The sequence below is a fragment of the Labeo rohita genome, chromosome 16 (genome assembly GCF_022985175.1).
Source record: "Labeo rohita strain BAU-BD-2019 chromosome 16, IGBB_LRoh.1.0, whole genome shotgun sequence".
Classification (NCBI taxonomy): Eukaryota; Metazoa; Chordata; class Actinopteri; order Cypriniformes; family Cyprinidae; genus Labeo; species Labeo rohita.
The window spans coordinates 36,789,400-36,817,219 of record NC_066884.1 but is presented as its reverse complement, the minus strand read 5'-3'; the positions used below and the strand labels follow the sequence as shown (position 1 = coordinate 36,817,219).

The following is a 27,820-nucleotide window of genomic DNA, read 5'->3' as shown; positions in this document are numbered from 1 at the left end:
TGTTTTAAAAGTGCATGGAATGACATTTAATGTGCTTGTAATGAAGCATGATGGGTATTTACACAGGTATAGATTGCCAGACAACACCTGTCATCAAAATATCTATTAAAAAGATATACAAGACACTTCATTCTCAAATCATGCAGACCTTGGTTTACTATAAAAAAAAAAAAATAACACAATAAGAGTTTTATACAAAAAATGTTCCATGTTTTGCATTTAAAAGGTTTTCATGGCCTATCTGACTTCACGTGTTGCTGCGCTGTGATGATAAACTGCTCCAGCGGTTTCCGAGCTCAATGCATCACATCCGCATGTAGGCCACCTGTAGAGAGACGACAAACAGACTGTGTTTAGATCACCATACTAAAATACTACTCTCACAATGTCTGCAGTATGTACTACAGTATGTACACTGTGCACAAAAACCACAGAGGATCTGTAGGACCTACTACATGCCAAAATGCGCAGTCTTAATATTAATACACTACCTAATGCATGAAATACTGTATCCTATAATGAAAACGCTCAATTATGAAAACATACTAAACTGAGTTGGTATTATTATGAACTTTTTTTTTTTTTTTTTTAATTCTTTCTCTTAATTCTTAATCTCAATGGGCTACTAACTGCATTTTTTTTTTAAACAAAATTGGTTTAAAAATGCAAAACAGTTATTATTTCCAAGATGACAGCTGGGTTTCACACTCACTAGTCTAAACATGATGCAACAACAATTAGTGTCTGTCATTGCAATGGACTGCATCATTTCACACGAAGGTTGACAGTAACTATCTATTTTTTCTTTCAATAATTGTTTGAGTGTTCGCATAAACTATCCTTTAAAAGTTTGGAATCAGTAATATGTTTTAAAATCTGCCTTTATTTGACCAAAAATGCAGTAAAAACAGTAATATTGTGAAATATTATTACAGTTTAAAACAAATGATTACTATGTTAATATATTATACATATTCTATGTAATAAATTGTATTGAACATTTTTGATTATTATCAATGCTGAAAACAGTTGTGCTGCCCAATATTTCTGTGGGAACTGTGATACATTTTATTTTTCTCAGGATTCTTTGATAAAATAGGAATTTGAAAAGAACAGAATTATATGAAATAGAAAATCTTTTGTAACATTATAAATGTCTTTACCGTCACTTTTGGTCAATTTAATGCATCCTTGCTGAATTAAAGCATTAAAAAAAGACGTGTACAGTGTACATTAAGCTGTTGCATTAAGCTGAGTTTAACTTCAAAAACAGCAGCATTATCATCATGTCCACCTGCTGAGAAATGACTAATTCTGAAAACTAAAAAGTTGCCACAAATGGCTACTGAACTTTAATAGTATAATGTAAAAAAATGTGGCAAGCAGAAAGGAGTGACATTTAACCAAATCCGCTTTATGCAGGCCTTGAGTCCTGGGATAAATGATGTTAAACTCTGGCTCAAGGCTTTGTCTCTGCTGTGGGTTCCTCTCGGCCTTCAGTGAGCTTTACAACGCCCCTAACTCATGCACGACATCAAATAGACTGTCAAACCAGCAGTATTTCAATTACATTCACCAGACTAGAGCTACGACTGAGTGGTCCTAGATCACGAAATCATACATCACTGTAAATGATGTACACTACCATTCAAAATGCACAATCAGTTTTTTTTTTTTTTCTCTCAAAGAAATTACACTTTTATTCAGCAAGAATGCACTACATTTATCAAAAGTGACAGTGAAGACATTTATCATGTTACAAATGAATAATGGCTGCTCTGCATAACAGGAATAACTTATATTTTGAAATATATTACAATAAAACAATTTTATAAATTTAAAATTTTCACAAGGTTACAGTTTTTTAGTGCTGTGCAACAATTAATCGCATCCAAAAAGTGTTTTTGTTTACATAATATATGTGTGTGTACTGTGTATATTCATTATGTATATACAAATACACACACATGCATGGATATATTTAGAAAAATATGTTGTGTTTATATATATATATATATATATATATATATATATATATAAACTATATTAATAAAAATAAATACATGTAAATATTTTCAAAATATATACTGTATGTGTATGTATTTATAAATACAGATAGTACACACACATATATTATGTAAAAATAATTTTGGATGCAAATGATTGTGATTAATCATGCAAACCAAAACATCAAATAATAACTTATAAATGTTGACTGCAAAAATGAGTCTCTGAAGCTCTGATTCTTTCAGATATGAGCCGGATCAACACTGGTAAACATCTGTTCATGTAAACCTGATCAACAATAACCTTTTATTATCTATATAGGTCATTGTGTTGTGTGTGTCTGCTTGTTTTCAGCACAACAGAGGCGTTGAATGAACTGTACGCGGCATTCCCAGAGGCACATGTTCTTGACGATGCCTGTCTGTCATTTTATCATGAGAGCACTACAAAAATTGGCAGGATGAGTGATAGTTTTCCACTTGATGGAGAAAGTTCAATGGCTCTGACAGCTCCAGCAGAGCAAACACATGTTGCTAGCATGAGAAACAAGGTCAAAATAAACCACAACAACAAAAGAAGGAGCAAAAAAGAAGCTTGTTTAATGTAATGCAAAGCTTTTGGAATTTCAATCACCCTATGAATGACCTAAGCTGCCTTTTTTTTTTTTTTTTTTTTTCCCAAAACTCCACACTGACCACATTATTATTAATTATTAAAAACTGAAAGCAGACTCGTTCCCTCACAACTCAAGTTTTACAGACCCTACAAAAACTCCCCCTTTTCCAAGGAATTCATGCACGCCTCTTGTAAAATTTTCCTCTTTATCAGCTTATTTTTCTCTCAGTAAGAATGTAGATAGAAATCTAGACTCTTTTGAAGAGGATAAAGTTGCACATCAGCATTGGGTCAAGCCCTGAAACTCTTACAAGTGAGCAGGGGGAAAAAACTGCCAAGAGACAGATGTTTTGCTTCCTTAATTGGGAGCAAATATGCTGGAGAAACTGAGGCAAGCGTTTCAAGCAGGATATCTGCCTGATAACAATGCATATCTGCTTCAAAGAGATGTTATATTTTGTTTCATGCATAGGGCTATTGAAAGCATTCATCATATCCACTCCAAGGCAATTTCAGCTTAAGCGATGCGGACGAAAGGTACTAATGTCAGCTTAACTGAAGGTAGGCAATTAAAAATTTTGTCAAATGGGGTAACAAAACTTTTAGATAAAAACATCTAAAGTCACATATAGAAGGTAGTAAGACGAGTCTTGCTATCATCCATCCTTATTCTGCTTGATCTGTCTGCATCCTTTGACATTCTATGGCATCCTATGATCATTATGGGAACAAGACTTGCTGGTTAAAGTCCTACCTCATAGCCTGATATTTTAGGGTAGTTTAGTAGGTAGAGGTGTTTTACTCACATTAACTAACCACTGGGGTACCTCAGGGCTCAGTATTTGTCAGGGCTCTATGCTTACCATTTTCTAAAAAAAAATAAAAAAATTGGAACACAGTCAAAATTTCAGGAGTAACTTCTAATCAATAATCAAAAAAAAAAAAAATCTGATTAAAAAATTCCCATTCCCAAGTGATATTTGACTCTTTAAATTGATTTACAGAGAAATTTAGTTTTTACCTGTGTAATGGCATTTTTCTAACTTTATTAAAAGTATGTCATCTTTCATGTCAAAAAAAAAAAAGATTTTTCTAAGCTTTTTAAAATTTCTAATTAAAGCAACATAATAAGAACAACAGAATAAGAATAAGACTACAGAGGTGGCACAGATGAACACAAAAGTGGCTTGTAGGAGTATTTTCATATATTTAATGAGGCTCAGAGGTGGCATGAGTGCAGTCAAATTCATAAACTCATGTTAAGATTAATGTTTTAAATATAACATTTTGAATACAGAAATATAAAATGATTTAAATAACTGAAAAGATACTGATTTAATTACTGAATCATATCTGGAATAAAGCAACCGACTTTCTTTATGAATGGGATATTAAATCATTGACTCACTAGATTCCTTTAAAAACGCACGTTCATTCATAAACGAAACAATCCTGTTTTTGAATGGAGATGCACAGCGGCTCAGTTGTGACTTGTTTCAGACTATTTCTGACAACGAAAGTTGTCAGAGCAAAATCAGACAATGGTGTTATGGTCAGACAATGTAAGACACTTAATATTAACTTCTTGTTTATTTAACTGTTGCATTAGATCAATATCTCATTCACAAACTCCCTTAAAATCATTAAAGGAGAAGTCCACTTCCAGAAAAACAATTTACAGATAATGTACTCACTAGAGGTTGACGATGTATCGGTTTTGCCGATTAATCGGCACCGATAGTTGATTGGCGGAAACTATCGGTTATCGGCAAAAATCCATGCCGATAGTTTTTTCTGGGTTGGGTCCATTGCTGGAGCGAAGTCCCTATAGTCTTTGTTATACAGCACAAGAGCGGCCTCTAGTGGCGGATCACTGACAGCTATGCTGTTTGTTTAGACACATGGGACACTTCAAAGGCGGATTTAAAACATCAACAACGAAACGGTGTGTACAGTATACTGTAGTGCATGTTTTCATGATACATATGTCGACTAGATGCTGCATTAGTGGAGAAAGGACAGCAGTATACATTTGCCCGTTTGGTGAACGTGACGCGTCCAGTGTGTGTGATACCAGATAGCTGTGAGTTCTTCTAGATGCGGCGCTGCACTTTTGCCCGTTGTGTGACTAACATATTTTTATATTTTGATTAGATAACCACAAATGTTCTAGAATAGAAGCAGTTAAATTGTCAAAGTACACAATATCCATATGTATGCAATTTCAATACTGTGGCCTTTGTGTAGATATTTAAAGGTGCAGTGTGTAATTTTTAGCGGCATCTAGCGGTGAGGATTCAAATTTCAACCAAAGGCTAAGTCCCCCGCTCACCCCGCCCTTTCGAAAAGCATACAGAAGCTACGGAAGCTGACACAGGACAAAAATGTCGTCGCCTGTTACACCTGACAGTAGCCAATCAAGCGATGAGGTTTCTGTACAAAGGTAATTCAAAGAATTATATTTACTTAATTATTCAGTAAACCAATATGTTATTGCGAATATTATTGTTACTCATTGATCATTGTCTCAGGTTTATTCGCTGACTTTAGTTAGATTTTTTGTATGACAGTTAGTAGGGTTGGGCGACGTCTACCAAATTGGCATCGGACGAAGTCTACAGTGAAACATCCTGATGAAAAGTGAAAGTGAAATACGTTCATGCATACGAAATCAGTTTCAATGCCATGCACATTACTAGCGTCCCCTGATGCCCGCAGTTTATATACAGTATAATTACTTAACGATATAACTGCAAGAGAAAGTAATGATATATATATATATTTTTCCATCTAATGTTTATTGCCTTTAAAACACAACTTTCTTTCCGAACACGGCACTGGGATGCGGTGGCTTGCGGGAGGGGAAAGGGAGGAGGGGGTGCGATGGGATCACGATGCCGGCTCAACATCGTTATGTCTGTCAGCCCAACCAGTGGTACCCACTTCTTTATCAGGCGGCTTTGAGTATACCCACTTCTAAATCGCCTCTGATGCGCATCATACACTTGCGTCATGCATTAGCCAAAATTATGATAGTCTACCACATCCAGTCATATGTGAATAAATGTAAATATTCACTAAATAAAGCCCCAATAAAGACAGTGATGATGCAGTTAAGACCGCGATGCCGGCTTGCTTTGAAATATGTTTGATGATGCGCCTGCGCCCGCCCCGTCTCTGGCACCCCAGTAATTTGAATCAGCACATAATAACAAAAACAATACCTTACAAATAAAAAGAAGCATAAATTAAGAGTAGTGAAGCAGCTAGCCGTTCAAACCGTTTAACCTGACTGACAGTGAGATAGCGTTAGCAGCAGACATTTTCTCCCCCGTTTACAAAGTCAGGGACAACCAGAAACGAAAGGCGCTCTGTAGAAGTTTGTCCGTTTAGGGCTACTACAGAAACATGGCGGCACTAAATGGCGACTTCCATGTAAGGGGACCCGCGGTATATGTAGATATAAATTGCTCGTTCTAAGGTTATAAGATCATAATGGCTTATTATGTAAGGTCTTTACACACCTCTGAAAACATAGTTTTGTATGTTATATTGCATTTCTGCCAATAAATTCTCCTAAATATTACACACTGCACCTTTAAAGATGGCCATCTTTAGCTTGATTGTTCATGTAATGGTAACACTTTACAATATGAGTCCATTTGTAACATTAAGATTAATAAAAGCTGTAGAATAGAAGTATTGTTCCTTGCTAGAGTGTGTTAATTTACTTTAGCATTTACTGATATATTTACATTTTAGTTGCTTTTGTTAACATTAATGAACAATGAACTAACTATAATGATCAATATATAATTAATATTAATATTTTTTTATTCATTTTTAATTTTAATTTAATTTTTTTTATAATTTTTATTCATTTACATAGTATGGTTCAATTGGCTACTTTTTTTTTTTTTTTTTAAATTGTAGAGCACTACTTATTTTCCGTTCGGTCGATTAATCAGTATCGGCCAGTGTGGTCCAACCTAGTTATCGGTATCTGTAAAATCCAATATCGGTCGACCTCTAGTACTCATCCAAAATGTTCATGTCTTTCTTTCTTTAGTCGTAAAGAAATTATGTTTTTTGAGGAAAACATTTCAGGATTTTTCTCCATATAATGGACTGATATGGTGCCCCAAGTTTGAACTTCCAAAATGCAGTTTAAATGTGGCTTCAAACGATCCCAAATGCGGTTGTAAACAATCCCAGGAGAGGAAGAAGGGTCTTATCTAATGAAACGATTGGTTATTTTCATAAAACTAATACAATTTATGTACTTTGTAATGTCAAACGCTCGTCTTGTCTTGCTTTTCCCGACCTCTGTTTTTTTCCGGTTCATGACAGTTAGTGTATGTCGAAAAACTCCTATCTCATGTTCTCCCTCAACTTTGAAATCGTCCTATATCGCTGTTTTACCTTTTTTTTTGAGGGTGTTTGATCTTCTTTGCATGTTCACTTTGCAAAGACTGTGTCGGTACTTCTGCAGTGATGTAGGATGATTTTCAAATGACTTTTGAAGTTGAGGGGCAAAATACGATTGGAGTTTTTCGACATACCCTAACTGTCTTGAGTCAGAATACACAGAGTTCACGGATACAAGACAAGACAAGAGTTTGAGATTAAAAAGTATTTAAATTGTATTTTTTAAAATACAATTTTGCTAGATAAGACAGTTTACAACTGCATTTGGGATTGTTTGAAGCCGCATTTAAACTGCATTTTGGAAGTTCAAACTTGGGGCACTATATCAGTCCATTATATGGAGAAAAATCTTGAAATGTTTTCCTCAACAAGTAAAATTTCTTTACGACTGAAGAAAGAAAGACATGAACATCTTGGATGACAAGGGGGTGAGTACATTATCTGTAAATTGTTGTTCTGGAAGAGGACTTCTTTAAAAGCTGTCACTCATCTTAGCTCATCACGATCTTACAAAGTTCCATTATAATCAGCAAAGCTCTCTACGCTGCACAGTCAGTCTCTTATTTACACTCTCTCTACACTTTGTTTATGAAAGGATTCATGAGATATGTCTGTGATACATTACTCAATGTTGCAAAAACATGGAGAAACCTTTGAAGCTCCCCTCAGAGCAAACACAAATATGCTAATCGGGTCAGTCGTTAGTGTTCCTAAATATTTTTTCATAGTCACAGGCAGTAGTTTTCAGGTTTTCAGTACACTACATCGATACGACATTCAGAAACATGAAATTGCCTACCACTGTTATGCCAATGACACACAGCTATACATTTTTGGTATATGACATATGTTAATGACAATATGACTAAACTCACTGTATCCACATTTTGCACTGTGGAAGTAAGCTCTTTTCTGTGAATGTGCAAGAGCAGCAATAGTTTAATAACTAGTAGAATGAAGAAACAGTGCAGTAAATGGTAAAACTATTTGTGCTTTATGCATTTAAAATTACAATTAAAATCACAAATTCTAAGTTAATATCTTTCAATACTGACTTTTTGAGAATACAAGATTCTGAGATTTTGTATTGTGTTTCTGATATTCTTCTTGTAGTTACTTTGGATAAAAGCATCTGGTAAATAAATAAGATTATGACTAAGCAGTTAAGTGTTTGTGCATGCATGCGTGTGGTCAGAGCGGTACGTGACCTGATATGAGTTCATGCAGCGCAGGAATGCAGGCAGTCTGGAAGTGCTGGACATCAGAAGCTGCTGGAGCTCCTCACACGAGCTCTGGGGGAGCGGCAGAGGATGAACGCTAATGTCCTTCTCCCAGCCATCCACAACACTTTTACAAGAGGAAGAAAAACACAAGATGAGATAGGGAAATGAAGGTACACACTTCTGTTCCTGCCAAAATAATTTCTCAAATCTGATCTTAATGAAGCTGGAGCCCATCTGCATGAACACAGATTATTAGTAAATAAACAAACAGTGGGTTTCACCGGGAGTGCACTAGTAAAAATGCTTCTATTTTGCATTATTTTCTAGTTTAATATTTTATTACTAGTTATATTATCAGCAAAAAGGCAATGTCACTAATTCACTTACATTTGATTAGTGTTTTGACATAGTACAGAATCCAAAACTTTATGTCATGACTTTACCCGTTTTCAGGGTTAAATAAAAAGGAAAATCCACATTTTCAAAGTGGTTTCAGATTTTTAGGCCCCACCGTATCTTTTTTTTTTTTTTTTTTTTTTTTACTTTTTATTTAGCTTTTTACTTCTGGTGATTGTATTTAGGCATCAATTGTATTTTAAACTAAAGAAAAATCCACATTTTCAAGTTTCAGACTTTTAAGCCCCTCTGGATAATTTATTTATATTTCATAAAAAATACATAAATCTAAAAAATAAAGCTTAAAAAAAAGTATAAATTATTGATTATACATACAATGTAAAAAATGACCATAAATTTAGCGATAAAAGGCTGTAAAATGCTACAGTAAAAAACTGTTAAATGGTTAATGGGAAGTTCCCCTACTATATACAGTTAAAATCGTATTGACATTGCATGTAATTTTTACGGTAGTATACCGTTTTTGGAAGTGGAAAAAGAGTGTATAATTACAATGAATAACCGTAAATTGACATTCCTGGAATTCCCTGCATTTCATTTCAAATTTGATGTTTTTTTGTTGAAATAACTATGTTTCTTCTTAGTTCTTTCTAATTAGCTTTGTACATTAGGGTTGTATGTTACATCTGATGTTGTTAAATGAATGTTTATTGCATTATTTCAGTTTCTTGTGTGTTTACCATGATGGTGTTTAGTGTTTGTGTGAATGAGACTGTGCACCTCTTATCTATGTTAATACTTAAAAGCTGCTTGTGATGGGCTTTGGCTCGTCATGTGACTTTCTCATCACCACCTGCTTTTGGTGGTTATCACTGTATTACAAAGTACAAAACAGATTTCAATACTTCAGTAGGTTGGTACATTAACATTATATCAGTTAATGAAAATACGGTATTTAAATGTAAAATCTAAGTTAAAACCGTAAAACCAAAAACACCACAGCTCCCATTTTTTACTGTAAATTTTACAGATTTTTTTTTTTTACAGTGTACATACACGCACACACACAAATAAATGTGTATGTGTGTATATATCTATTTATGCATCTATAAAATTAAACATATATATTACTGTATATGTATATTATCCATGTTGTTATAAGTAGTTTAACATAAAAAAAAAAAAATAAATAAATAAATCCTTAAAAACATTATAAAATGTACATACCGTTCATTAATTTAGATCATTTTTATAAACATTTTCATATTTTTTATATTTTATAAAATATTTTTAACATATTTTTAACATAAGTGCTATCTTTTTATAATTTAGAACAGCTAATTATTTGTAAAAAGTTTCAAAATAAACATTAATACACAATCCGCGTCCAGCTATTTTTAGCTGTACAAAACAGCTCATATTGCTGCTTGATATTGCAAACTGGTATCTCTTACCACATTATTTTAATGTATCATCTTAATTATGAGCACACTGGTTTGTTGCGTAAGCTGTTTTACCGTTTACTGCACGTTGTTATTTCCCTATAGCAGCTAATGAACCAGAGTCTAGCCCATAAAAAAAAAAAAAAAAAAAAGTTGGATAGCTAAACTATTATCTGAAATTGCTGAAGTGTTCAACACTATTATTGCTAATACTATTATTGAACTGAACTGAAAGAACATTGAACTGACTTGAGCTGAATAATGACACTTTAGAACTGCACTGCAGCGCTGCTATACAGATGAGTTTGTTTCATAATTGACCAATTTTTCAACTTTAACATTGTTTTCCTGGCTATTACTGTGCTGCTTTGAAACAATCTGTATTACATGAAGCACCACAGAAATAAATCTGACTTATAAACTGTTCTGTATTAAATTATTAGTTTTACTTTTTCTTTGTCAAAATGGCACAGTGAACGGTTCTAGTCCACTGAGTGTTTCTGTTCAGATAGCTGAAGCTTCTGACAACAAACATGACAAAAGACAACAAAAATGATCAGGAATACTGACTAAAGGTGAAAACAGAAAGCCTTACTACCTCTGTGCAATAACGCTGTACCCACACAAGCAGCTGGACCTTAAATTATATTAATCTGACAGTTTGAAACATTGCCGTTTTAATCATGTCACAGTAATCTGTCAAAACGCAGCACCGAAGACAGCCAAGCGAGCGGAGAAACGGAGAGACTTATGTCCTGACACACATTATGGTGATGATCTATTCAGGACATTTCATTGACATTTACCCATCTGTGCTGTAATTCCACAGGAAGCGCACATGCAGCTCTTAAAGTAGAAACGCTGGAGAAACCCAGAGATCAATATGCACTACTACAAACGAGGGTTTCTCCTCAGTCAGACACACTCTTTTGTGGTAGTTGGCCAATTAACATAACATAACAGTAACTCATTTTTTCAATTACACAATTTTCTATTTCAAAGTGCAATGGGAAGTCTGAGCTAGGACTGTGCTTTGAATTAAAATGTTGCTCCTTTACCTCCTTTATCTCTTAAAGGAATAGTGCACCCAAAAATGAAAATTAGCTGAAGATGTAGATGAGTTTGTTTCTTCATCAGATTTGCAGAAATGTGTCATTCCATCACTTGCTCACCAATGGATCCTCTGCAGTGAATGGGTGCCGTCAGAATGAGAATCCGAACGGTTGCTAAAAACATCACAGTAATTCCCAAGAAATCCACACCACTCCAGTCCATTAGTTAACAAAATAATTTTGTTAAGAAACAAATTTGTCATTAAGACGTTATAACGGCTAACTAAAAGTCCTCTGCCCAAAATAAAGCTTTCCTTCAGTGAAAAAGGTGGATTTTGATGTGAGAGACAACAGGAGATTAAATTTTTCAATCGATTATGGACTCGCATTTTTGAGGAAGCAATGGTTTGAAGTTAAAACACCTTAACGATGGATTTGTTTCTTTTGAAGACACATCATTTTGATTCACAAGATGTTAATAGATGGACTGGAGTGGTGTGGAATGCTTGTGGATTATTGTGATGTTTTTAGCAGACGTCATTCTGACGGCACCCATTCACTGTAGAGGATTTATTGGTGAGCGAGTGACGGAATGCTTTATTTCATTTTGATGTAATGCTACATTTTTGCTTCTTCCTATTAAGAAACAAACTTGTCTACATCTTGGATGACTTGGGTACATTTTCAGCTTATTTCAGCAAATAACCAAAGGACAAACACATAGCTTGGATGATAATTCATAGCGACCAGATGCTCTGGTCTTATAACCTATAATATTTCATTCACATATAAACAATGATCAACACATACATAAGACTCTTCAAATATTGTAAACAGAAGCTCAAACATGCTTGCTACCTAATTAATGACAGAATTTTAATTTTTGGATGAACTGTTCCTTCAACAGATCATTGAAATGCCTGTTAAAATGCTACAGTTACTACAGTTGGTGCTTCTAATGGCACAATGTTTTCTCCTCTCTTACTCATCAGTGCTGTTTTCAAATGTCAAGGCTGTCTTGTTGTTTGACATGTTTGACATGCTTAACAGTGCTTTAAAGTAGAACATTTTCAGTAGAAATCAAACACACACAGTGTTCACAAACATTCTGATACATGCTGCACAATAAAAAGGAGAGCTTTCTCAAAACAACAAGCTCTAATCTACTCTGCCCTAAATGACTGGAGAAGTCTTGCAAGCGTCACTAGAGAGAAGTCTGTAGTTTCAGTTACGAAATTCAGAGTAAAAATATGAACACTGCTCACAATAAGATCCACAGCATGCATTAAGAAAATAGATGATGACTTTCATTTCATGCTGACTTCAAAAGTGGCCAGGCTAATGCAATGTGCAAATGTAAAGTAAGGAAAGGTAAGGTATTTATTTGTCCCCTTAGGGAAATTCATTTGAACTACTAGTTTGAGCTAAAACTTTTGTCAAAGTTTTTAAGGTCCATAGCATTGAATCTTTGAAAAATATGCAAGAGTTTAAGACACCTTACATAAATTAAAGGATAGTTATTATGCCCCTTTTTACTAGATAGTAATATAAGTCTCAGGTGTCCCCACAATGTGTCTGTGAAGTTTCAGCTTAAAATACCCCACAGATCATTTATTATATAATTTTTAAAATGCCTTTTTTGAGTGGAAGCAGAAACACACTATTTTCATGCATGTCTCTTTAAATGTAAATGAGCTGCTGTTCCCTGCCCTCTTTTCCAGAATCAGTGTTGCCAACTTAGGAATTTTGTTGCTAAATTTAGCAAGTTTTCACACTACCCTAGTGACGTTTTCTTCCAAAAGCACCTAGCAACAAATTTAGCTATTTTAAAAATGTATTTGACAATTTTTGATAAGTGACTCAAACAATAAAAAGGCACACAATTTCCATCTAAATTACACAAAATGAGGAAACCAAAGATGCCTAGCAGTACACACATCACATGAATTAAGTTAGCTGCTATTTGCAGTTGTTCCAATTTAATAATAATAACAATTTAATAATTGTTCATTCACAATACACCTTAGCTTGTACCTGAAATTGCTGATCAGTTAGCACACCGTAAGAAAATTACTGAGAAAAATGGAAAAGGTAGGCCTACTAGTAATTTTTCAGGACATTATGTATTATCCATTATCAATGATTCAATGCTGTATTTAAAAATACAGCATTTTACAGTATATACATATAATGCAATTCTATAATTTTACGAACAAATCTAAATTAACATCCAAAAATATTTTTTGCTGAGATGTGATGTAGTGACACATTTGTGCACCGTAATTGCACAACGTTTAGCGACAAATCGACCTTCCTTCCTGAAAATTAGTTGGCAACACTAAATAGGGCTATGCCTTTACAGCGCATACATCAGATATTCTGCTAAAAAAACATCTGTTTGGTTTTGATTATCTGTGAAATGATGTGTTTTAAACCATATCAGTTTAAACTTGAACGCACAGATCTGAAGCACACGCACAGAAAGCAGCTGTCACATGGCATGGTAGTACTAAACTAAGTTTTCTTATTTTCTTATTTTAAACTAAGTATGTCTTATTGCGCTTAAGCGGTCAAATACAGGTTATGTTAAAGTTTATGTTAAAACACACAGGAGTTACAAATACACTTTACGACTGTGAAGTTAAACAGGTAGGAAAGAAATCTTATGTTTATATTAGATCTGTGTGGCAGCAGCGTTTATAAATCAATCAATTTATGGATTTATAAAGCAATAAATTCATTGCTCTCTTGTCTCCTCTGAGGCTGGGACTCTGAGGCTGTGTTCTGTGCTTATCTGTGCAGCCAACAACAGAACAGTCAGCATGCTTTGCTTGAACTTCTGCTATGGCGTTAGAACTGGTACACCGTTGTCACTTGTGAAAACAGAATGGCGGCGCCATGGATGGAACTGCACCGATTGAAATGCAGTAATATTATAATAAAATCCCCTTTCTACATCAACAGAACAAAGAAATCGGACATGCTCATTTTTTCACATGCAGAGAAAGACTTACCAAAATAAAAGTTACTGGGTTGTTCTTTTTTTAAGTTTTTTGGGTTGGTAGAAGTACCGGGGACCCGATTATAGCACTTAAACATGGAAGAAGTCAGATTTTCATGATATGTCACTTTTAAATATTTAAAATAATGTAATACAATTAAATATTCCATTGCACACCCAAAACACTTCTGAGTTTTAAACTGAACCCTCTTTTAAACTAGACCTGGCCAGTGGAAACTGTACAATGTTTGCCAGCCAGTAGAGATTCTGCATCTGCATCTATATATCCTTTATATCCGACACCAATTAGTTTTAAAAATCTGACAGCAATCAAAACTTGAACATAACCTCCAAGCGGTGTCACGGATGAACGTAAACAGCTCTGTTGATTATAATGGGGGTAATTTAGTGTTTGTTGTGTTGTGATATACTGCTGACGCCCTGAACAGAGATGATGTGACTGAAGGTCGTTTGTGGTTGCCGCCCAACTGCAACTGCAGTGCAGTGTTGCAATTCAAAATATATAATTTAAATTACAATCTGCAAAGTGGAAAATGTTCAAATACTCTTTAATGTCAAAGAACTGAAAATATGTATTAAAAAATTCCCCCCACAAAATTTGCAACATCTTGCATTTTCTTCTGTCACTGGCCATAATTTTAACCTTAAATCCAGATTAGGCATACAATAATGTCATCAGGATCATTCATGCATGCTGAGAGTTGAACAAATAGTCATAATCTGGCTCAGAGGAAGACAGGAATCATGTCTTCGTGGCAGATTTTTCTGCTGAGTAAAGGAGAATACAAGACTTCACCTTACATTTGTTTGTCAAAAGCAAAAATGTCATGAAATGCATCATATTTTGTGAGAAAGTGTCTTGTTTGAGCAAAACAGACACTATTTTTGGATTTTGGATTTCATTTGGCAAATACGATGCAGGGCTTTGTTATTAAAACCATTCGTTGCTGGATTATACACCATTACAATGACACAAAAATGCCATAAATGTAAAATAAAAATGCTATAAAAGTAATTTAAAAACGTAATAGTCAGTCCGTCACTTACAGTGTAAGGGAGCAGTTTTTGGCCAGACTAAACTGCGATGTTAAGCAGACAATATGTGGGTAGTCAAAAGTCTGGTTCCTGTAAGACTATCCTCTATTTAGCATAACGGCTCAGAGCGTCATGAATCATGTTTGATCCCCGCACCTCTACGTACAGCGAGGAGGAGAGACGCTCAAGCGCACCTCTTAGCACAGGGTAGGAAAACAGGCAGAATTAATGTACACTTGAAAAAAAGGTGAGCGAGACGAGGTAAGAGGTGTAGAGAGTCGTGACGACCTTCTGGTGTCAGAGAGACAATGAAGTGCAGAACGCACACCCACAGTCCCTCTGTGATTCACCCGCTGATTCCAGCATATCCGCGGCTCCTCAAGCTCTTACAATGGGAACATTATACATACTGAGGAAGCATTTCTCTGAGCTTGTGCATTTGCAGTCTATTCCTGGCTACTAGCTGCTGTACTTACACAGTTTTTACAGTGGCAGTTCCTTTAATTTATTATTATTCTAAAATATATTTCTAACAATGTAAACAACAATTATTAAGGTTAATTAATACTGCCCTGCAATGACAAAACACATATAACTGCATATATTGTAAAACCGAAATTGAGTCTCTTTTTACATGTCAATTTTATGCAAGTACATCAGTGATCATTACTAGATAAACTAGCGTGTTTTAGCCAGTGGTGTAGTCCTAAAGAAAAAAAGTTGTTTACTATTCCGGCATCAAAACATAGAGGTCGGACTCTTACAACTGATCTGAGGTAAGATGCTCATGTCAATCAACTATTGTGGGAGTGGCCTCTGTCGGTGTGACGGAACAACGCCAGGCATCTGAGAACGGCTCGATTTGAAAAAAGGGGATATTATTTTTACGGATTAATTAAAAACCACTGCATGGATTTTCATCATTATAGGGTAGATTTGCACATACACTGCCAACACACATTAATGTTCAAACAACATGTAAAAGTGAACTTAGCATCCAATGACCCCTTTAAAGCTTTGCAGGATGTTTTCATTCACTTCGAGCTTGAAGGGTATGACAGGTAATGTTTTAAAAATCCATAATAGGGGCACTTTAAAATTTTCTAATAATTTACTTCAGTCCAAAAGAAATTAAGGTTTTTGAGTAAAACATTGCAGGGTTTTTCTGTTCAATGGTTTGAAGGTCCAAATTGCAATTTGAGTGCAGCTTCAAATGGCTCTACATCATCCCAGCTGAACATGACCGATCGTTTTGCCAGATAAGACCCTTATTCCTTGCCTGGGATCGCTAAGAGCCCTTTGAAGCTGCACTGAAACTGCAATTTGGACCTTCAACCCGTTGGCCTACACTGACGTCCACTATATGGAGAAAAATCCTAAAATGTTTTCCTCAAAAACCTTAATTTCTTACATGAACATCTTGGATCACATGGAGGTGAGCAAATTAACAGGAAATTTTAAATCTGGAGTGAACTACTCCTTTAACATTTGTGTGTGCAAATGTACTTAGTAATAACATGACAAAATAAAACTAAACACAGCATCAAAAATGTTACAAAATATTATAAAAATATTAAGTTTCATTATCAATCCAGTTAACACGTTTGCTGTTTGACATTTTAAACAGTTTGTCTCTGATTCTGACACTGAGAAGAGCATGTTAAAAGTTAAATACGACAAAAGTATTGTTTAGTTTGTGATTAGTCATTAGCTGGTGTCATATTTTGAATATTTCTAAGGCCTCTAAATGATCAACATGCCTTCTGTTGTCTGATTGATAGTTTAATATGATTTGATCAAGTTCTTTTTGTGTAATTGTACAAACGTCCAGCTTCAGCTCGTGCTTCATGTGTATTTTTGCTGTGAAATCTTTACTGATTTTTAGAATGTAAACGTAAGAATAACATTGATATTATTAGCAATATTTACAGATGAAATCTGACAGGACTGAAGCAGCTTGGCTTTACTTGATTATACAGATATCACTTCAAAAATCAGTGAGTCTGATCATCAGGATTTTGAGGAATGTTTATTTGTTCATCTCTCAATCATCATTGGATTGCACTGCATTATGTTTTGATCACTTAAATATCATCTTACTAAGACATATTATTGGAGATACAGAGTGACGACTGATATTTCTATCATTTTATGTAAGTATCTGCTACGCTGTTATAAAGATATCATTGAGTTACATTACAAGCTATTAAAATTTCATAACAGTCATCCAAGATGTCTTTCTTTCTTCAGTCGTAAAGAAATTATGTTTTTTGAGGAAAACATTTCAGGATTATTCTCCATATAATGGACTGATATGGTGCCCTGATTTTGAACTTCCAAAATGCAGTTTAAATGCAGCTTCAAACGATCACAAATGTGGTTGTAAACGATCCCAGCCGAGGAAGAAGGGTCTTATCTATTGAAACAATCTGTTATTTTCATAAAAATAATACAGTTTATATACTTTTGTACGATTACGAATGTCAAACGCTTGTCTTGTGTTACTCTGCCTGAACTGTTTTTTTCCGGTTCATGTCAGTTAGTGTATGTGGAAAAACTCCCATCTCATGTTCTCCCTCAACTCAAAATCACCCTATATCGCTGTTTTACCTTTTTTGTCAAGGGTGTTTGATCTTCTTTGCATGTTCACTTTGCAAAGACTGTGTCGGTACTTCTGCAGTGATGTAGGATTTTGAAATTTTTTTTTGTAGTTATGGGAGTTTTTCGACATACCCTAAATGAACCGAAAAAAAAAAAATAGTTCAGGCAGGGCAAGACAAGACGAGTGTTTGACGTTAAAAAGTATATAAATTGTATTATTTTTATACAAATAACCAATCGTTACACTAGATAAGACCCTTCTTTCTCGGCTGGGATCGTTTACAACCGCATTTGGGATCGTTTGAAGCCGCATTTAAACTGCCTTTTGGAAGTTCAAAATCGGGGCACCATATCAGTCCATTATATGGAGAAAAATGCTGAAATGTTTTCTTAAAAACCATAATTTCTTCATGACTGAAGACAGAAAGACATGAACATCTTGGATGACAAGAGGGTGAGTAAATTATCTCTAAATGTTTGTTCTGGAAGTGGATTTCTCCTTTAAGTTGTTTTACCAAGGTCTTCAAAGATATTAACACAGGGTACATCTATTACTAAATTAGAATACACAACCCCAAAAGTCATTTATTTTAAATGATGCAGTGGAGTCTGATTAGATATGGACATTAATATGAGTAATAAACATAGATGTCAGGGTGAACTATGACTTACTCTTTGAGTTTGCTGTCAGAGCAGAGGATGTACAGCACTTTGACTGCTTGAACAGCCTGACATGACTGATGCTCTCCGGGATGAACGTCATTTGCGGAGATGAAGCTGTCGCCCCTCACTGCTATAGCAGGAAATGAGGCGACCAGAGCGTCCGTGTTCAGAAGCCACAGCTGGTAATTAAAAGAGAAAAGAAATTACCTTCAGATTAGTTTTAAAGGGGACATAATGTGTAAAAAAGTCATCTTGTTTTAAAGTTTTCTCTTTCAGATCAACTGCTGTCATGGCAGAGAAACAGTTAAATGAACTAGATGAGAAAAGTTTGTAAACAAACTCTGACGTTGGCAAAGCCTTGTCTGAAAGTTTGAAATAACGTTGGAATGTTTGGAATGTTTGAAAGTTTGGATTAGCTTTGGAATGTCTGGAATGTTTGAAGATTGGCAACACTTTATATTATTAGATTATTATACACTTTAGATTATATTAAAATTATTAGCATGAATATTACTGGCATATTGGCTGTTTATTAGTATTTATAAAGCACATATTAATGCATTATTCTGCATAACCATAGTTTAGATATCCTAATCTTTAAACCCCAGACCTTAACAACTAGTAGTTAGAAGAGTTAGAACCAGTCCTTAAAATAAAGTGTGACCAAAATTTGGAGTAGGATTTACTTGAAAACAAGAAAACATTTTTCACACTAAAAATCCTAGTAGATTTAAACAATTAAAAAGCAATGCCAAGTAACACCAACATGAAATTTATATGTAGAAAGACTGAATAGTAATTGTAAAACATACTCCAAGTGATCTTACTCCATTTTTACAGTGTATGAGGTTTAATGTCTGTACCAAAATCACAGCTTTGCCATCTGGGGTTTGGATGGAAAAGCGAAATATACTCTGTGCCGATGACAGCTCAACCAGCCGGGATGCTAGAGTTTGCTCCAAGAATCGCTGCCTGTTTGAGAGACAACAAAAACCCTCCCACTGAATATGATCAGATGACAACAAAATTAATAAACCAAATGAACTCACTAACCTTTCTGAATTAGGCTTGGACACTAAACTGAGCTGTGTCAAATCACACTCTCCATCGTCACGTGGCTTCACTAATATTTCAGTTATGTAAAACTTCAGCACCTCTGAAACACAAAGGACAGTGAAATATATTAAACACATAAAATTGCACATTATCAACAGCTGGACGAGTAAGATTATAAGAAATTACCTCTCAGATAATAAGTGCATAATATCTTTTCTTGTAATAAAAAGTTATAATATCATTCTGAGCTCAAGAAATGTTTTCCAGGCCAAATATTGAAAGCTATTTTGGGATTGGAAATGAGTCTCAACTGAATACTGTGTGGAAAACAGTGTAGAAATAGTAGGAATATGTTAGCAGCTGTTCTATATCATATTGTTGTGCCTCTGCAGACTGGTGTGTAATTAATTATGTTTGGAATATTTAATTCTGATTGGTCAATTGCAGCATCCTGCAGTCAAGTATTTTTGTATACTAACTACTATGTATACTAACTACCAATTAAACTAACCATTTAATTGGCTATTGTTAAGTTAAGTCACATGGATTTATACAGCACGTTATACAAAGATTGTTTCAAAGCAGTTTCACATTAATAAACAGAAAAATAACAGTGTTAATGTTATAAAATACATCAGTTATGAAACAAATTAAATTGCAGCTGTACAGAAGATAATAGAGTCATTAAGTCAAGCCATTAAGTCAAGTGTTTCACACAAAACAGATGGTTTCAAAGCAGCTTCACATTAATAAACAGGAAAATAACAGTATTAACGCTGTAAATTTCAGCTATAAGGCAGCTCTACAGAAAACAATAGTGTCATTATTCAGCTCTGTTTAGTTAGGCGACAATTCAATTCAGTTCAATAAACACGCAGTGCTACTGTGGGTTTGAGTTTTTTTTAAACAAGATCATTTGTAGAAGTTCTTAACATTTTAGTTTTTATTGAAATATAGAAGTTTTGCACATTTAGCTGAACACTTTCAAAGTTTTTTAAAGTCACAACCAGGGTTAGCAGGTGCCAAAAAACCCTTAGCCGACTCAAAACCCGCCCAAAGGGAATGGAGACGGGCACAATTTCCTCTCATCCAATCACAGCTGACAACTGCAGGATTCCCATAAAGAGCCTTAAAATAAATGTTTTGATTTTATTTATTTTATGCTTCAAATATTTGGATGAGTTTAACTAGATTTGTTTATAGCATATGCATGTTTAACTTTTGAATTATATTTGATTCCTCGTTTTTGTGTTTTGATAGTGTTAATTCTTCTTTTACTCTGACACTGATTTAATTTTAATCATTTAATTATGAGCTATAAATATGAACAACACTGTCACAATGTGATACGCTAACAAAGCCATCCATAAACACTATAACTATAGGCTTTTTAATACCCTGAAACGCATATTGTCCTTTCACTTTCCCAATTCTTTTAACATACTGTAGTTGTAAGACATACAGGGCTCGATCAATGTCTCGATTTTAATCGATTCTCATTTTTACAAAACGATACTGATTCTTAAAAACCCCCTGTAGTGAAAATCGAGATTTTTATGTTGTTTATTTGTCTATGTGGTGTTTTTAATATGCTTTTAGACAAACCATGTGCCAGTCCATTAATCAACACCATTGCTGAGTATTTTCTTCTTAAAACTGTAGTTTCCCAAGACAAGACGAGCATTTGAGATTAAAATATATTTAAATTGTATTTTTTTAAATGAAAATAGCCAATCGTTTCACTAGATAAGACCCTTCTTGCTCAGCTGGGATCATTTACAACTGCATTTGGGATCGTTTGAAGCCGCATTTAAACTGCATTTTGGAAGTTCAAAATCGGGGCACCATATCAGTCCATTATATGGAGAAAAATGCTGAAATGTTTTCCTCAAAAAACATAATTTCTTTACGACTGAAGAAATAAAGACATGAACATCTTGGATGACAAGGGGGTGACTGCATTATTTGTAAATTGTTGTACAATTGTTGAAAGTGGACTTCTCCTTTAAGGATTATAAAATATGAGGGTGAGTAAATGCACGCTCATTTGTGGGTGAACTATCCCTTTAAAATAGTGGCAAAACACTACAGAACTTGAGTCTGAAAACATTTAAAAGCATATTAGAGAGTCTCAGGCTGTTGCTAATGGAAACAATGAATGGCTGATATGCATCATGGGTAATGGATGACTTCATGAATATATAGAAAAAGCTCTGGCTTTCTTCATTTGCAATGGTGTGTTACCACAGTTATTACACTGCTTTGCTTTCCATACCTGCAGTGACTTCCTCTCCCAGCACCACAGAGCAGCTCCTGCAGGACACGGTCACAAGCTTACTGCTGCGCTTCTGCTGCAGACACACACAAATACTGCGGTGAAAGGCAAATTTGGTCATACACTGACTTATATGGCAGTGTTATATGGTAATACATATTACAGGTTCAGATAGTTCACCTGGCAGCCATATCCATAACAGCAAAAACAGCAGCAATGTCCAGCCATGCAAGTACTTCGTACTATTGTGTGCTTTAAAAAAAAACAATCCATTGCCAGCTTATGATTTTATTTATTTATTTATTACTTTTACACGTTATAAGTTTTAACTGGATGTGTCAGTTGCAACCATATCATACAAGTTATTGTTAAATAAATAAATAAAACAGAATATATATATATATATATACACTACCGTTCAAAAGTTTGGGGTCAGTAAGACTTGTAATAGTCTTTAAAGAAGTCTCTTATGCTCATCAAGGCTGCATTTATTTGATTAAAAATATAGAAAAAAAAACAGTAATATTGCAAAATGTTTTTACAAAATAAAATAATGTTTTTTTATTTTAACATACTTTAAAATAGAATTTATTCCTGTGATGAAAAGCTGAATTTTTATCAGCTGTTACTCCAGTCTTAAGTGTCACATGATCCTTCAGAAATCATTCTAATATGCGGATTTATTATTAGAATGATCCATGTTGGATAATATCAACAGTTGTGCTGCCAAATATTTTTTGGAACCTGTGATTTTTTTTTTGTCAGGATTCTTTCATGAATAACAAGTTTAAAAAGTACAGTGTTTATTCAAAATATAAATATTTTATAACAATGTAAATTATTTATTATTAACTTTTAATAAACTTTAATTATTAACTTAATACATCCTTGGTGAACAAAAGTATTAATTTCTTAAAAAAAAAAAAAAAAGAAACAATAAAAATGTACTGACCCCAAACTTTTGAACGGTAGTGTATATATATATATATATATATATATATATATATATATATATATTTTTTTTTTTTTCTTTTTTACAGAAAATATAAACTACTTAAAAAAAATTTATTCAGTAAGGATGCATTACATCTATAAAATCTGGCTGAAAATATTTTTAATGCTACAAAAGATTTTGATTTCAAATATATGTTGTTCTTTGGAAATCTATTAATTCTATTAATAATTAATAATTTTTTATTAATAATTTTTTATAGAAATAATTCTATAAAAAAAATTAAAAATAAATGCATCATGGTTTTCACAAAAATATTGGGCAGCACAACTGTTTTTAACATTGCTAATAATCAGAAAGGTTTTTTGAGCAGCAAATCAGCGTATTAGAATGATTTCTGAAGGATCATGTGACACTGAAGACTGGAGTAATGATGCTGAAAATTCAGATTTTACTCACAAAATTACATTTTACAATATATTCACCTAGAAAACAGTTATTTTAATTGATAATAATATTTCACAATATTACTGATATTTTTGTATTTTTGATCAAATAAATGCAGCCTTGGTGAGCAGAAGAGACTTCAAAAAAAATCAAAATATTACTCTAGACTTTTGAATGATAGAGTAAATTCAATATAACGTTGGTTTCTGGATGACAAAATAACAAGCCTAGTTTATATTAGGCAGGCTAAATCTGCAAACCTGTGACTTGCCATTTTGGTAACAGCGTTAGAAAATTGCAAACCTCGTGTAAAACGGACAGAAAATAAAACATTCTCATGTAATATTTATTCTGAGTTCCTGAGGCTGAACACTTCTTTTCGCTAAGCATTTGTTTTAAAAAGTGTTTCACACTGCTGCACAAAAACTGCAAGCAATTTTTCAACTTGTTTTCAAACTTCTGCTTCAACTGTATGCTGAAAATATTTCGTTAAAAAAAGAAATCAATAAGAAGACAGACGACTGCGTGCTGAAGTCGTTCAGGATTGAAAAAGTGCTGGAAAGCGTGTTTTTATCTCCTCGGCATGGCCACAGGCTACACACAGATTGAGCTTGAGAAAGAGAATCAATCCCTCTTAAAGACATGATCGGTTCTCCTCCGCAGCCCGGCTGACCGTAATGTTTTTAAGACTGGATTTCCTCCCTGCCTCTTCAGCCATTATTGTGATGAAAGGAAGCCATCTGCCTGCTCTGTCATCCCTCAGGCTGTGTAAGTGAGATCCGTGCACTACTTAGGGTGGAGAAATCACAACTGCACGTGTCTTTGTGTGAAGAGCTCTGAAGCTTCACCAGGGAGGAATCAGACGTTTAGCACTTAGCTGCATTAGTGACAGTGCTATTTTTGCTTAGTTTAATCATGCATACCTCTGCAGAGGCTTTCTGAAGCGAGTTTTCTTCCCGTACGAGGGTCTGCTCACAGCTGCCGTCCCGAGCCAACAGAAGAAACGTGTCACCGAGCAGACAGTCTCCATCACGCGGGAGCAGCTTCCTGTTCGCGAAGGGATCGGGGTGGCAGCACCAGTCATCCACTAACGCATTCCAGTTTCCATTGGGCAAAGGAAGTACTCGCCCAAAAGTCCTTTAGGAGTTAGAAGATTTATTGAGTTTAGTCTGATAATAGCTGAACACTGAAATAATGTGTCTGATAGCGAACTTATCACTATCCTTTGACGTATTACTTCACCAAATCAGAGGAAATAACAAATAAACACTCCTAACTTGTCTTGAAGCACCACAGACCCACAAGATTGGCACAGGAAGGAGTACGTCACACTGACCCGCAGCTGTCCAATCACACTGCAAGGAAATTCTGCAAGAAAAAACACAAAATAAACAAAACTAAAGCAGAGGTTTAGGGAATATGCCAAGAGATGATACTTGCTGGACAACCAATGATTCATCTAATGACACAGATTAGAGAAGATACAACTTAAACTTATTTTACTTCAGTTAGTTGTCACAGAAACATTTTAAATTTCCCTTTTAAGTGCTTTAACAACATTTAACAGTAATAACACTGCTGTAGAGCATTGCAAACATTGTCAAATTAACATAAATAGTATAAATAATATCCTCAATTTTTTTTTAAAAAAAGTCTATTTAAACTGTGTTTTCGGAAAACACTAGCAGTAGTGTAGTATTATTAACACACTATTACAGTATGTATTAAAATTTAAATTTCACTTATTAATATTAGACTTTTTTTTATCTTAGTTTAAATTGAAGTATTTTTGTTATACATTTCTGTAAGATACACTGCCATTAAAAAGTCTGGGATCAGTAAGATTTTTTATGTTTTTTAAAGAAGTCTCTTCTGCTTATCAAAGTTGCATTTACTGGATCAAAAATACAGAAAAAAAGTAATATTATGAAATATTATTGCATTTTAAAATAATGGCCTTCTATTTAATATACTTGAAAATGTAATTTATTTCTGTGATGCAAAGCTGAATTTATTTAAAATAGAAATCTTTTGTAACAATATAAGTCTTTACTCTAATTTTTTAGTAATTTAACACAGCCTTGCTGAACAAAAGTTTTAATTTCTTTCAAAGAAAGAAAGAAAAAATTACTGACCCTCAAACTTTGAACGGTAGTGTATATTGTTACAAAATAATAATAAATGCTGTTCTTTTTAATGTTTTATTCATCAAAGAATCCTGAAAAAGTATGACAGATTCCAAAAAAAAGCTATTAAGCAGCACAACTGTTTTCAACATGGATAATAATCAGAAATGTTTCTTGAGCAACAAATCAGATTATTAAAATGATTTCCGAAGAAATCATGTGACACTGAAGACTGGAGTAATGATGCTTTGATCACAGAAATAAATTACATTTTAAAGTATATTAAACTATTATACGAAGATTATATATAGAGTTTATTTGCAAAAATAAAGATTAAAAAATCCTGTTATTTCATTGTACATTCCAATTAATCTCAATGAAACTGCAGTTGCCTTATTTTGATTTGAAGTAAAAATAACTACAGCTATCAGCTAAAAATACAGCTAACTAATACAATAAGTTAGCCTTAGTTTTTAGTACTTAAAACAACTTTTAAGTTGTATTTAAGTTGCAACATTTGTCATTTTTGTTTAAGTGCTTTACATTATCTTATTTCAGCGTTATTGCAGCTTTACACACACACACATGCTGTTTATAGTTAACTTGTTATAACATAAAATCTTTATTAATATTTATTCTTTATTAATATTTGTAGAATGTTTCTCTTATTTATATGAATTTGGTTTCAAATATTTCTACTTAGCCTTAATTTATTTCCATTTCAGTTTTAGCACAGTAATTTTAGTTCTTCAGTTTGATTTTGACACACCCCTTCCAGGTGCACCCTAGACACATCATCAGTAATGTAACTTAAACTTAAATTATTTATACAACTTAACTTATTTTACTTCAGTTAGTTGTCACAGAAACATTTTAAATTTCCCTTTTAAGTGCTTTAACAACATTTAACAGTAATAACACTGCTGTAGAGCATTGCAAACATTGTCAAATTAACATAAATAGTATAAATAATATCCTCAATTTTTTTTTTAAAAAGTCTATTTAAACTGTGTTTTCTGGGATGAATAATTTTGAGTCAGGTGACTGTGAGTCGTTCTGACAAGTAGAGAAAGCAGCAGGTCACATTGCTGGAGTTTGCTTTGTTCTTTATTAATCTCTGTTAATCTGGTGTGTGTGTGCAGCTCATACACTCACTACCCACATTCCTCAAGGAAATCCAATGAGAATCAGATGAGAGTGACTCTTTAAAGACTTCCACATGCTGACTTGGGTTTGGTGAGAAAGGGCTCTTGGGTAATAATAATGAGCGTGTACCTGACGTCTCTTCCACCTTCAGACGCAGTCTGAAGTGGGATCCGCGTTCATTGTTTCCAGGACTCTTTTGGCATGTTGTCTCCACCAGACGCACTCCAGGTGTGAGGTTCACCTGATAGGTCCCGTCAGGGGTCTGAATGCTCAGGATGGAGTCTTGTTTGGACTCGACCTTCACATCTGCATCATCCCTGACAACGTCACTGCTGAGGGGGCAAAATAAAACGTCTCTATAGAGTTTCAGCTCTACACAACATTACAAACACCCAGTTAGAAGGCCACATACATATGAAGAGTTCAGATGCAAAAACCCTCTAAAAGCCACTTTGGATAAAAATGAGATAATGATACTGAGTGAATGCTCTCGACACATACTACACTTCAAACTCGCTAAATCCCAGCTTCAGCCCAATCAGAAGTACCGGTACTTAGGTGGAAACCTATATATGTGAGTTTTTGTAACCATCAAACGCCATCAGAAAAGATTAATGATGGACTAAAAAATGCATTTCAACAGTATCACTAAGTGTCTAGAATAGATTATTATATAATTATGCATGCAAGGTTAGTAAGTTCATATTAATTATCAAATTACACAAAATATTTGTTTTTATAAATCCATTTCTCACACAAAATGACTTTAAAAAAAGCACCTCTTTCATTTTAATATTCACATGCATTATTGCTTTAAAAAAACTAATACTGTCTAATACTGCCATCTAGTGTTACATTACTGCACTACTGACTGCTGTGTAAAGCTATACGGTGCCAGTAGCTCTGTCAGAAATGATAAACTGTACTGTACACTCCACTGAATATGTTAACAACTACAAAAAAACTGACCACTACCAGAAATTATTATATTTTAGTACTGGAGTTGTTTTTATTTTAGCTCTGGAGTTGTTACGTGATCCGTACAGCGTTCTGAACATCTATTAGAGCAAAGGTAATAATTACTGTCATGTAAATAGTTTCTTGCTACTTTAACACATCCTCTAATAAAACACTGTACAACCGAACAGTACAGAGAGATAAAAACACACTTTACCGAACGAACAAAATGCCACTTTGCAGCTTCTGTCTAAGCTCAAGAAAGACAAGGTCTTGTTGCGCAGTCTCTTCCATTTATATTCATTACCAGGAATATATTTTTATATTACAGAACTGATTCATTTATCGATACTGATGAATCCCACGCGACATACAAAACACCGTGACAACAAATCTCTGCGACACAGTCGTGACGT

General features: G+C 34.2%; 1 protein-coding gene across 3 annotated transcripts; it reads right to left on the bottom strand.

Annotated features, from left to right (window-relative positions):
* Window positions 1-27,799, bottom strand: ube3d (ubiquitin protein ligase E3D). Of its 3 annotated transcripts, none has more exons than XM_051132377.1 (10): window positions 27,622-27,799; window positions 26,577-26,779; window positions 24,453-24,543; window positions 24,099-24,312; window positions 21,777-21,852; window positions 19,499-19,601; window positions 19,309-19,417; window positions 18,455-18,624; window positions 8,259-8,397; window positions 1-325 (listed from the first exon to the last, which is right to left on the bottom strand). In XM_051132377.1, exons 1-10 carry the CDS (start codon window positions 27,696-27,698, stop codon window positions 305-307), a joined length of 1,203 nt encoding a protein of 400 aa, XP_050988334.1. In that variant the 5' UTR covers window positions 27,699-27,799; the 3' UTR covers window positions 1-304. The 3 variants fall into 3 exon arrangements, with proteins under 3 accessions (XP_050988334.1, XP_050988336.1, XP_050988337.1); XM_051132379.1 differs by having other exon boundaries at window positions 21,777-21,849; XM_051132380.1 differs by having other exon boundaries at window positions 26,577-26,776.
* Between the last annotated feature and the right edge of the window lie 21 nt (window positions 27,800-27,820).

What these genes read in the sequence shown, in the direction of transcription:
- ube3d (XM_051132377.1), bottom strand. Translation starts at nt 27,698, where the DNA reads ATGGAAGAGACTGCGCAACAAGACCTTGTCTTTCTTGAGCTTAGACAG. An exon ending in ATGGCAAAGCTGTGATTTTG is followed by an intron (nt 18,625 to 19,308) that starts GTACAGACATTA and finishes TTTAATTACCAG; the next exon opens with CTGTGGCTTCTGAACACGGA. An exon ending in TCTGACAGCAAACTCAAAGA is followed by an intron (nt 8,398 to 18,454) that starts GTAAGTCATAGT and finishes CTCTTGTAAAAG; the next exon opens with TGTTGTGGATGGCTGGGAGA.